The sequence below is a fragment of the Fundulus heteroclitus genome, chromosome 22 (genome assembly GCF_011125445.2).
Source record: "Fundulus heteroclitus isolate FHET01 chromosome 22, MU-UCD_Fhet_4.1, whole genome shotgun sequence".
In the NCBI taxonomy this organism is placed as follows: Eukaryota; Metazoa; Chordata; class Actinopteri; order Cyprinodontiformes; family Fundulidae; genus Fundulus; species Fundulus heteroclitus.
Genome location: NC_046382.1, coordinates 4,535,655 through 4,548,660, shown reverse-complemented (window position 1 = coordinate 4,548,660; position 13,006 = coordinate 4,535,655). Strand labels below are relative to the sequence as shown.

Below are 13,006 nucleotides of genomic sequence, written 5' to 3'. Positions count from 1 at the left end.
ACTGCACCATCATTGTCCTTGGCAGGTTGAATTTCTTCAGCTGCCTTCTTCAGGAAGTCCATCCTCTGCAAGGCTTTCTTGGTGAGGGAGTTGATGTTCAGCTCCCACTTTAGGTCATGGGAGATGAAAGTTCCCAGGAAGCAGAAAGACTCCACAGTGTTGATGGTGGAGTCACAGAGGGTGATGGGGGTAGCTGGGGCTGAGTTCTTCCTGAAGTCCACAACCATCTCCACTGTTTTTACACCGTTGAGCTCCAGGTTGTTCTCCCTGCACCAGGTCAGCCTCCCACCTGTAGGCGGACAGGGGGACCCGTCCGGTCCTGATTTGACTCATTTTGCGGGATACACCCTATATTCTTGGATGGAAAACGGTGTGTCTCTTTCGACTTTGTCATTCCTGGACGTTTTAAACGTTTGCATGTTTGGATTCAGGATAATTGGATCTCTACTTATTGTTTTTTGTGGATTTTTGAAGTATCAGCAAATACAGCGGAGGTCGGTAGCCATTTGGTCTTGATCAGGCTGCCGGCTGCATATGACGCGATCACTATGGCTGTGAACGGACAGATCTGGAAGGTGAAGGAGCAGAGCTGAAAAGCTGGATGCGCTGGAACGCAGACTGGCTTTGGTGGTTGAACTTAAAGGGAGATGGGATAAAATCTAGAAGTGAAGCGCAGAAAAGCCCAACAATTCGAAAAATTGCATTTACCATTTGGAGCCAGCAAAATGACTTAAAGCTGACAGGAAAGGCAGTGCAGCTTGTCCTCATAACAAATAACATATTTGGATTATGCCCTCCCTATCTCTACTCCTGGATTGTTATGGCGGAGAGTGCTCAGAAAAGCCCCCGGCTAACCCCCTTCCCTGCGGACACCTGTGGATGCTTTTTCTGAACTGTTGGCCGGCTGATAACATCAAGGACAATGGCCTCTGGATAGTGTTCATGGAAATATAAACATTTTCACCCAAACAGTCACACATAACTGATGCTCATAAAAACTGATGACCCGCGACGGGTCTCAAATGTTTACCTTCTGCATATATGTGTCTTGTGTTATTTGTGCTTTTCGTGCAATGAGGGTTTTTTTTGTTGGTTGTTTGACTCTTTATTTGTGACAGCATAAATTGTCAAGCATCTGTCTTTTTTTCTCCCCCCCCCCCTTCCCCCCATGTTGTTGTAATCTTCCTTCAACAGAAAGTTGAAGGAAGCAAAGTGCAGCATTTTGGGGATACAAAATCTTTAATGATTGTTTCAGAAATAGAAGGTTAAAATAAAATAAAATAGAAATATTTATGGTGGAGAAAAACATGCTTTAAAAATGTTGCTTTAAAAACACGAAGTAGAAATATACTAAGTGGAAATACAGATGGAAATAAAAAGGGCAGGCAAAAATACGTTGGGTAAAAAAAACAGAAATGTTAGAGGCAGAAATAAATGATTGTTTCAGAAATACAAGGATGTTAAAATAAAAGGAAAGGAAATATTTATGGTGGAGTAAAAACATGTTTTAAAAATGTTGTGTTGTAAATAAGAATGAAACAAAAATAAAAACATATTTTAAAAATGTTGGTGTAAATAAATATCAAACAATAAAAAAGGTTGCAGTGGAAATACGGAACCAAAAAACACACTTGAAACAAATACACAAAGACAAAATAAAGACTTCAATAAAAACGTATAACAGAAAACAAGTGGGTTAAAAATAAGTCACCATAAAAGCAAGAAGAAAAGTAAAAATAAAAGTGTAAGTTAAATTATATATTTTTTTTAAGAATAATTGATCAATTGTTCAATAAATATCTTCTTTTTATTATTTTGTCGCATTTAATGGCACACAAATTCATATTATTAGCTACTTGTTCAAGCCATTTTATATTATTAAGTCCTTTATTTATTTCTGTGTGTATTTTTAATTATGGCAGGATTGGTCCTCCATAGACGTTCAGTGTCCGACCTCTTAAGGAAAGCTGCCAATAGACTGGAAGAATTAGAACGCTGTACACTTGGGATCTGAAATGTTTTTCTGTGGTTTCAGATTCGGCTTTTCCAGATCAGTAACTCATCGGTGGATGATTTATTCTACAAAACAGACACCTCTCCGCAACCACAGCAAGGGAGACAGTGAGCTTCAACCATAGTTTCCTCAAAACGAGTCTCCCACCGCGCAGGGAGAATTACATTGGACCCCATGCAGAGCTCGCTTGATAAGAAAATATTGTAGTTGATTATAAAAGGCACAATATGAATTATCAGATTCACATCCAGGCAATAAAAACACTACAGATTATCATTATTCTATCCATGTTGGTCTAATTTGTGAATGAGAAGGAGTTTCATCAAGCCGGTCCAACATTTTCCCCTCAGCTACAACACTTGGGGTTCACGCTGCGTATTTACGCATGATCCAGCACCGCAGTGAAGTTGGTTTGAAGTTGGATATTGGACATTCAAGCTCCGCGCAGTCAGCGAGATCTAGCTCACGGTTGATCCAGTTGAAGGACTCCGATTTCGGCCAGCGTCTCTCAGCTGCTCCCTCCTCCCACACGCGGTGGTGCAGTTAGGGACCGTCAAAAAACTTTTGAACCAAGCACTCTTGAGAAATAAAAATCAATAAATTCTGTATCTTTATCAGCTTCAAAGCTCTCAGCTGGAGCAGGGAGTGGACTTGAATGTAGCACTGCTAAATATCTGTTGCTGCCACAGTCCATACACTTTATTTGCACCTTGCAAGATGCTGAGATAAAACCACAGCATTTAAACAAATTCTGTTTTCTTTTAAAAATTACTTGCTTTTAATGCTGCAGAGCTTGTTGACAAATGTTTGGACTAACATGAGCATGTAGACTTAGAACTTGTGTCTGTTTTGCTTGCATTATCCATGTTCTCTATGTCATCTGCTTTACCTGACCGTAGGCTCATGCTTGATGTGCTGAATATTCCAAGATGACGCTGCACACACACAGCCTTTTACTTCGACTCCGTCCTTTCTTCTTCCTACTTTCTCTTCTTTATATTGTTTTTATAGTGTTATATATTGTTTTTATAGTCTTATAGTGTTTTTATATTAGTGAATACCGTATCTGGGATTCCGGACTACGGGACCCCACACACTGCTGCCCTGCTCCCCACCACGCTGAGAAATCAGACATCTCTGCTGACATACAGAGGAAACGGAGAGGCTGCAGGGGCGGCAGGACGAAGCGGAGGAAAAGTTATTTACCATCGGTTGTCATGGGAAACGTAAGATCTCTCCACAACAAGACCAAGGAGCTCGCAGCACTAACCCGTTTCGAAAGGAGGTACAGAGACGCTAGTATAATTTGCTTCATGGAAACGTGGTTAGATAGCCTGACGTAGTCATACTCAATTCTAGTCAGAATTTGAGTCTTATACTTTTTCATAGAGCTGTGATTATGGGGCGTGTTTCGAATGAACCAGGGAAAAAAATGCCTCTGCACTCAATTGGATAGACCTACAACCAATAAGAGCAACAGAGTGTGTGATGTATGTTAAGCGACGCATAATTGTCAACAGAACTCAACTGCACGCTGAAAAAGAAGTAGCCTAGAATAAGAAGATGAGCGTGAACGATTTTTGCCAGTGTTGCAAAAAGAATTTAAGCATACAAGGAGTCATTCAACACATGTGAACTGATTCTGACTCTGACTGACGTCACTTCCTGTTTGCGGTAAGGCGTATTGTATCACTTCCTGTTTTCACTGCGTGAGCAACGGTTTGTTGCTCCAGATTCTCTCGCTTTTATCTTTAATCTCTTTGCTGTAACATCTGTTTCTAACACATAAGCACTTTTAAAACATTTTCTGTTGCTGCACATCACGCTTGGGAACTCCTCGTGTTTCACGGTTTGCTCTCTTGGCGTGGTAGAAGGGCGCTAGCCTAGCTTTAGCCTAGCCTAGCCTTAGCTCCACAATGGCTTCCTCTCCTACTATTACTTCAGCTTCTCCGTCTCTGACTAAGTCTCCCCTTATCTCCTGCTCTCTGTGTCAGATGTTTAGCTATTCCTCTGCCTCCTTTAGTGATAATGGTACTTGTAATAAATGTAGTGTTTTTGTAGCTTTGGAGGCGAGGGTGTCAGAATTAGAGTCCCGGCTCCGTGCTATGGAAAGACCAGCTGATAGCCGCCCCTCTGCTAGCGCGGAGCCACATAGACCTAGCGTTAGTTCACTTAGTGGTCCTCCAGAAGCACCCGAGCAGCCGGGTAAGCAGGCCGGCTGGGTGACAGTTCGTAGGAAGCATAGCTCTAGATTTCAGCCCCCAGTTCACCACCGACCCGTCTGCGTTTCAAATAAATTTTCCCCACTCAGCGACACACCCGCTGAGAAGCCGATCCTGGTTATTGGGAGCTCAATAGTCAGAAACGTGGCACTAGAGACACCAGGGACCATAGTTAAATGCCTGCCAGGGGCCAGAACGGGCGACATAGAATCTTACCTAAAACTGCTGGCTAAGGATAAGCGTAAATACAGTAAGATTGTTATTCACGCTGGCGGTAATGACACCCGATCACGCCGATCGGAGGTCACTAAAGTTGGTGTTGCTTCGGTGTGTGAGTTTGCTAAAGCAATGTCGGACTCCGTAATTTTCTCTGGTCCCCTGCCTGATTTGACCAGTGATGACATGTTTAGCCGCATGTCATCATTCAACCGCTGGTTGTCTAGGTGGTGTCCTGAAAACGACGTGGGCTACATTGATAACTGGAGAACTTTCTGGGGAAAACCTGGTCTGATCCGGAGAGACGGCATCCATCCTACTTTGGATGGTGCAGCTCTTCTTTCTAGAAATCTGGCCGGATTTATTAGTCCTCCTAAATGCTGACAATCCAGGGTCCAGACCAGGAAGCAGAGCCGTAGTTTAACACACCTCTCTGCAGCTTCTGTACTGTTACCCATCCATTATCCTATTGAGACGGTGTCTTTCCCACGGCCAAAACTTAACAGATCAAAAACTTATCTAAAAGGAACAAATCATAAAAACCTAATAAAAATCAATACGGTTCACCTTGAACCTAAAAATAAAACAATTAAATGTGGTCTATTAAATATAAGGTCTCTCCCTCCAAAGACTTTGTTAGTTAATGAATTGATTTCTGATAAACAGATTGATTTGTTTTGTCTCACAGAAACCTGGCTACAAGAGGACTACGTTAGTATAAATGAGTCAACTCCCTCCAATTATTCAAATTTCCACATTCCCAGATCTGTGGGAAGAGGAGGAGGAGTGGCAACTATCTTTCAGTCTGATTTATTAATTAGTCCCAGGCCAATTAATAACTACAGTTCTTTTGAACATTTAACCCTCAGTTTCCCTCATCCAAGCTGCAAAGCAATAAAACCTCTTCTGTTTGTTGTTTTGTATCGTCCACCAGGCCCTTACACTCAGTTTTTGGATGAGTTGTCAGATTTCTTATCTGATTTGGTGTTAAATACTGATAAGGCTATTATAGTGGGTGATTTTAACATCCATGTTGACACTGAATGTGATAACCTTAGTGTAGCCTTTACAACTATCCTAGATTCAATTGGTTTTGCTCAAAATGTGCATGAACCGACGCACTCTCGGCTCCATACTTTAGACCTTGTTCTGACATATGGCATTGATTGTGAAGAATTAACAGTATTTCCTCACAACCCTGTCCTATCTGATCATTTTTTAATAACATTTGAGTTTAATCTAACTGAATTCTCCACCCCCAAAAGAGGGTTCCATTATAGTAGATCTTTATCGGATAATGCTGTATCAAAACTTAAAGAGTCTGTCCCCTTTTTAATATCCTCCGTATTGCAGAAATGCCCTGCAGATAGCAGCAATGTTGTTTCTTCCAATTCACAAATAGATGTCTTTGTAAACGGTATGACTTCGTCATTGCGTTCTGCATTAGACAATGTAGCTCCCTTGAAAAAGAAGGTGATTATTCACAGGAAGCTGGCTCCTTGGTTTAATTCAGAGCTGCGTTCCTTGAAGCACAATGTTAGGAAATTGGAGAGAAAATGGCGCTCTACACACCAAGAGGAATCCTACCTAATCTGGAAGAACAGTCTATTGTTGTATAACAAGACCCTTCGCAGAGCTAGAGCAGCATATTTTTCATCATTAATTGAGGAGAATAAGAATAATCCTAGATTTCTCTTCAGTACAGTTGCCAAACTTACTCAGAGCCACAGCTCTGTTGATCCATCCATTCCCTTAGCTCTTAGCAGTAATGATTTTATGGGATTCTTCATAAATAAAATTGATTCCATTAAAAATAAAATAATTGGCATCCTCCCAAACATGATTACCTCATCCTCAGTAAGTGAGGCAGCATTGGAGGAATCCTTAGAACCTGCGCAGTGTCTGAACTGTTTAAAAGCAGTAGAGCTTTCTGAGCTATCTAAAATTTTAGCTTCATCTAAACCTTCTACCTGTATGTTAGACCCAATCCCAACCAAGTTGTTTAAGGAGGTATTCCCTCTGATCAGTGGTCCTATTTTAGACATGATTAATGTATCCTTGGTAAATGGATATGTACCACAGGCTTTTAAAGTAGCTGTTATTAAACCTTTACTTAAGAAACCATCTCTTGATCAAGATGAGTTAGTAAATTACAGACCTATATCTAATCTTCTTTTCTTATCTAAAATTCTTGAGAAAGTAGTTGCTAATCAACTATGTGAACATTTACAAAGTAATGACCTACTTGAGGAGTTTCAGTCAGGCTTCAGAGCTCATCATAGCACTGAAACAGCTCTGGTGAAGGTCACTAATGATATTCTCATGGCCTCAGATAATGGACTTGTGTCTATACTTGTCCTGTTAGATCTCAGTGCTGCATTTGATACAGTTGATCACAATATTCTCCTACAAAGACTTGAGCATACTGTAGGGATTAAGGGAAAAGCATTAGGCTGGTTTAAATCTTATCTGTCGGACAGATTCCAGTTTGTTCATGTTAATAATAAATCTTCCTCAAACTCTAGGGTCACTTGTGGAGTACCACAGGGTTCAGTCCTTGGACCAATTCTATTTACTATATATATGCTTCCGATTGGCAAAATTATCAGACAGCATGGGATTAATTTCCACTGTTATGCTGATGACACTCAGCTATATTTATCCATAAATCCTGATGAATCCAATCAGTTACTTCGACTGCAGTCATGTCTTGATGACATCAAAAGCTGGATGACTTTAAATTTCCTGCATTTAAATTCTGACAAGACAGAAGTTGTAATCTTTGGGCCAGAGTCTTCAAAAAATAAAGTTCTTAATCAATCCCTTAATCTGGATGGCATTAACTTGGCCTCTGGTAATAAAGTTAAAAATCTTGGTGTTGTTTTCGACCAAGACATGTCATTTAAATCCCATATTAAACAGGTTTCCAGAGTTTCCTTTTTTCACCTCCGGAATATCGCCAAAATTAGAAACATTCTGTCCAGGAGTGATGCTGAAAAACTAGTCCATGCATTTGTTACTTCAAGGCTGGACTATTGTAATTCTTTACTATCAGGAAGTCCACAAAATGCAGTTCGAAGTCTTCAGCTGATTCAAAATGCTGCTGCAAGAGTTCTGATGAAAATCAACAAGAGGGATCATATTTCTCCAATTTTAGCTTCCCTTCATTGGCTTCCTGTTAAATCAAGAATAGAATTTAAAATTCTCCTTCTAACGTATAAAGCCCTTAATAATCAAGCTCCACCATATATCAGAGCTCTGATTACCCCGTATGTTCCTAACAGAGCACTTCGCTCTCAGACTGCAGGTCTGCTGCTGGTTCCTAGAGTCTCTAAAAGTAGAATGGGAGGCAGATCCTTTAGCTATCAGGCTCCTCTCCTGTGGAACCAACTCCCAGTTTTGGTCCGTGAGGCAGACACCCTATCTATTTTTAAGACTAATGTTAAAACTTTCCTTTTTGACAAAGCTTATAGTTAGAGTGGCTCATACCCTGAGCTATCTCTATAGTTGTGCTGTGATAGGCCTAGGCTGCTGGAGGACATCAGGGTCTAATTTTCTCACTCTACTGATTTCTACTGTTCTTCAGTCTACTGTTCTCCAGTTTTGCATTGTATTACATTGAAATGACTGTCGTCATTTCAGCTTTTAACTTTTTGCTCTCTCTCTTTTTCTTCATAGTAGGTACACCTGGTCTGGCGTTCTGTTAACTGTGACATCATCCAGAGAAGACGGCTCACCCGCTACTACCATCTAATGTAGAACAGATTACTAGATCAATGTGTGCTTCTGTGCTTGTTTGTCTGTCTTGTTGTGTCTCTGTTCTGTCTTCTGTAACCCCAGTCGGTCGAGGCAGATGACCGTTCATACTGAGCCCGGTTCTGCCGGAGGTTTTTCCTTCCCGTTAATGGGTGGTTTTTCTTCCCACTGTCGCTTCATGCTTGCTCAGTATGAGGGATTGCAGCAAAGCCATGTACAATGCAGACGACTCTCCCTGTGGCTCTACGGTTCCCCAGGAGTGACTGCTGCTTGTCGGGACTTTGATGCAATCAACTGGTTTCCTTATATAGGACATTTTTGACCAATCTGTATAATCTGACCCAATCTGTATAATATGATTGAACTTGACTTTGTAAAGTGCCTTGAGATGACATGTTTCATGATTTGGCGCTATATAAATAAAATTGAATTGAATTGAATTGAATTGAATTTTTCATAAAAACAATAAAGGCGAATGCACATACGAGCAAGTTCTCCGTTTAGGATTACAACCCTACAAAAACATCAAATAAATCGCATCGCATTTGTCGGTCCTGTCAGAACGTTATAATACGGTTGGAACGCGACATGTTTGTGTTAAAAAAATGGGCAGACGACGAAGGAGACCAACCTACTATGTTCACAACATGGGATTCATATCACGACATTGCGAGTTATTTACTAAGTCAGACAGTCAGATGATCTCTTACCATTTGTAAGTTAGATGAACTTCGTCCACAACAATACCCATAACGTTGGCTTGAAAAACATCGGAGCCTAGCATGACCCTCCACTTGTTGTTCAGCAGCCAGGATTCTGGGCTTCCGAAAAGGAGCTGGCAACGACCGCTGGCTATATCCACCTCGTCGTTCACGCCGAGTTGCATCGCCGTGATGCCCATTTCAGTTGCTTCTTTCACTTGGTCCTCCATGAGTGCGACCAAAGGAGAAACAATGACGAATGGGTTTTCATTGTGTCCCATCTTCTTAGTGACCAACGGAGCCAGCTGATAAATTAAACTTTTGCCGAATCCCGTAGGAAGGACGCCAAAAACATCTTTCTTTTCAACAAATGCCTTGATCGCGTTTCTCTGTTCCTCTTTTTAAATTAATTTGCTGTCGATTTCTTCAAGAACAGACCTAATAGCAGAATCTACACACCTCAACTCTCCAGCGACAGCCATCGTTGTTGTAAACGAATTCAACCCAAGCGCGCTTTGGTGACATGGTTGTTTACGTTACTGTTGATCATCTGTCCATCATCACATAAAGCCCACCCTGACGATTTGATTGGCCCGCCAGATATTGGGCGAGCATACTCGCGCTACTATTGAGCAATGCCAGATCGAACTTCCCAACCTCAAACGTTGTGGGCGGGACTAAGTTCGGAATGGCACCCAGGCTAGTGGTTAGATATATCTGTCCCGAACTCAGTGATCTCTCATGACGGCTTTAAACTTATCCGCGCGGACAGAACTTTGGCGGAGAGTGGAAAAAAGAGAGGAGGGGGGCTGGTGGTGTTTGTGAATGAGAGATGGTGCAGCGCGGCTCATGTTCACGTGAAGCAGCAGATAAGCTGCTCAGATGTTGAATTTCTCGCAGTGAGTTTGAGACCTTATTACTTGCCGCGAGAGTTTGGCCATGTGATCGTGCTCTGTGGTTATATACCTCCTTCAGCAGATGCCACCGCTGCGGGTGAGCGGATTCACGCGGCGGTAAACAAACTGCAGACAGAACACTCCCGCTCTCTCCTGCTGATCACAGGAGATGCCTCCCTCTGTTCCACCCTCCCCACGCTCACCCAGTACGTCACGTGTGCTACAAGGGAAATAAATAAAACTTTGGACCTTTTTTATGCCAATGTTAAGGACGCCTAGACCTCCGCCCCCCTCCCCCCACTCGGACGCTCTGACCACAACCTCGTCTACCTGCTCCCCCATTACATTCCACTAATGAGGAGAACAATAGCACAGAAGAAATCAGTGAAAGTCTGGTGAGATGAGGCCACTGAAAGAGACTGAGGGATTGTTTCAGATCCACAGACCGGAGCATGTTCCAAAGCTGTCATGGTGATGACATCGACAGCCTGACTAGCGTAGAGTCCAGCGGGAGCTCCAGTGGAGGATCAGGGTGGCAAAGAAGAATTATGGGAAGAAGATGGAGGAGCAGCAGCCTGGAGACCACCGGGAGCGCTTTGTGAGTCATGTTCTTTGACTTCTCCAGCGCTTTCAACACCATCAGACCGGTGCTGCTGAGGGAGAAGTTGGAGGACGCTGGGGTGGACAAACATATAGCTGACTGGACCATCGACTACCTCACTAACCGCCCTCAGCATGTGCAGCTGCAGGGCTGTCAGTCAGAGATGACACTCTGCAGCACCGGGGCTCCCCAGGGCACCGTTCTGTCTCCGTTTCTTTTCACCATTTACACCTCGGACTTCACCTACAACACGGACAGCTGCCACCTTCAGAAGTTCTCTGACGACTCGGCCATTGTGGGCTGTGTGTCTGAGGGGAACGAGCTGGAGTACCGGTCGGTCATCATGGACTTTGTGGACTGCTGTGAGAAGAACCACCTGTGCTTAAACACCAGTAAGACCAAGAAGATGGTGATGGACTTCAGGAGAAGACCCCCACCTCACTCACCTGTGAACATCCAGGGGCAGGACATAGAAACTGTGGAGAGTTTCAAATACCTGGGTGTTCACGTCAATATTAAGCTGGACTGGACACATAACACCGACGCTCTTTATAAGAAGGGCCAGAGCCGGCTACACCTCCTGAGGAGGCTGAGGTCCTTTGGAGTGAGCAGGCCTCTGCTTAAGACTTTCTATGACTCTGTGGTGGCCTCAGCCCTCCTCTACGCTGTCGTCTGCTGGGCTCCTGGCAGTACAGAGCGGGACAGAAAGAGGCTGAATAAGCTGGTGAGGAAGGCCACTTCTGTCCTAGGCTGCTCTCTGGACTCTGTGGAGGAAGTGGCTGAGAGGAGGGTGTTGTCCAAGTTCACATCCATCATGGACAACACCTTCCACCCCCTGCACCAGACTGTAGAGGAGCTGAGCAGCTCCTTTAGTGGCAGACTTAGACATCCTGCCTGTAAAAAGGAGCGCTACCGCAGATCATTCATCCCTGCTGCTACCAGACTATACAATGCTGCACTATAACTGTATCCACAATAGTAATAACAACTGTGCAATAATCTAATTAATACACTGTGCCACAACCCGTGAAATAATCCTGATGTAGTGACTTCTGCTGCTATCACCACCTGAACATATGTCAGTACACATGTATGTATGTATGTACAAATGTATACACGAATGTACATGCACATATATACGTGTAGGTACGTATGTATGTAGGCGTATATAAATATATATATATATATATATATATATTAGGGCTGGGCAAGTTAACGCGTTAATTTCGCGTTAATTCATTAGACTATTAACGGCGGTATTTATTTTATCGCGCATTAACGCATGTTGCTCACATGCTTTCAGTCAGTGTCAGTCAGCAGGCGCGCTGACTGCAGCGCGCTGTCACGGCAGCACTCTCCCGCTCCCCCTCCCCTCTCGTACATGGCTCAGCGGCGCCAGCCAATCAGCACGTAGGCTCAGCCTGGCCCGCCCACTTAGCTCTCACACAAACTTAACACACAAACAGCTGAGAGAGACCGCAGCAGCGGAAAAACATGAACAGGGGAAGTAGCACCGTTTGGCTTTATTTTAATACCGTAAATGAAATCAAGCTGTATGTTTTGTAAAAAGCCGGTTCATTTCAGTGGAAACACAACAAATTTATCTAAGCACGTGAAAAAACATGAAAACGTCGAGCCCCAGAAACGGAGAGAGGAGACGAAACTTCTGTTATTGCCCTGACAGACCCACAGACGTCTCTGACTGAGGCGTTTCAGTCCTCCAGGGAACATCCAGGTAGATCAGTGGATGGATGGATGGATGGATGGATGGATGGATGGATGGATGTTACTGGAGCCCACACATAACATGTAATTAAGACCTTGAAAGAACCCAGTACATATATTAAAAAGTGTTATTTAAGATAAGATAACATTAGCTAATCCTTTTTTTATCCCACGACGGGGAAATTTATAGGATTAAAGCAACAGGCAGGTGCATACAACACAGACAAAATTACATAAGGATTGAAATATATAAGAGGTGGATTAGCGAAAAAACACTGAACATAACATTATTATTATTATTATTATTATTATTATTATTATTATTATTATTATTATTATTATTTAATTGTAATAATAAAATAAAAACCACAAAACCCAAAAGGTCAACAGTTTCATGATACATCAAGCTTAGGGACTGGCTAATATACAGCAGGTCAAAAAAGGCCATATTTTGGCTGCAGTGCTTGCTGTTCTCTTATGAAGAAAAGATCAACTAGTGCACTAAATTCAATAGATGGGTTGAAAATATCCAGTATAAAATAAGTGCTACAAATGTTACAACACTTTTGTTCATATGGCAGCAGAACATTAAAATAAAAGTGCTCTTTACACTACTTTTGAATTCATTCTTGGAGTTTGTAAATACAATGCGATTAATCGCGATTAATCAGGGCGATTAATCGCGATTAAATATTTGAATCGTTGCCCAGCCCTAATATATATATATATATATATTTATATATATACATACACATATATATATATATATGTACATACACACATATATATATGTACATACACACATACACATATATATATATACATACACACACACACATATATATATATATGTTTATATACATATAGATCACTAT

At 42.3% G+C, this 13,006-nt stretch overlaps 1 protein-coding gene across 1 annotated transcript in view; it reads left to right on the top strand.

The window, feature by feature from the left end:
- The first annotated feature begins 548 nt into the window (after positions 1 to 548).
- Positions 549 to 13,006, top strand: part of LOC118557035 (mas-related G-protein coupled receptor member X1-like) — a 70,346-nt gene continuing 57,888 nt past the window's right edge. Inside the window, exon 1 of the mRNA XM_036125912.1 lies at positions 549 to 575. Coding sequence (XP_035981805.1) covers positions 549 to 575 — 27 coding nt within the window. The remainder of the gene's footprint in view (positions 576 to 13,006) is intronic.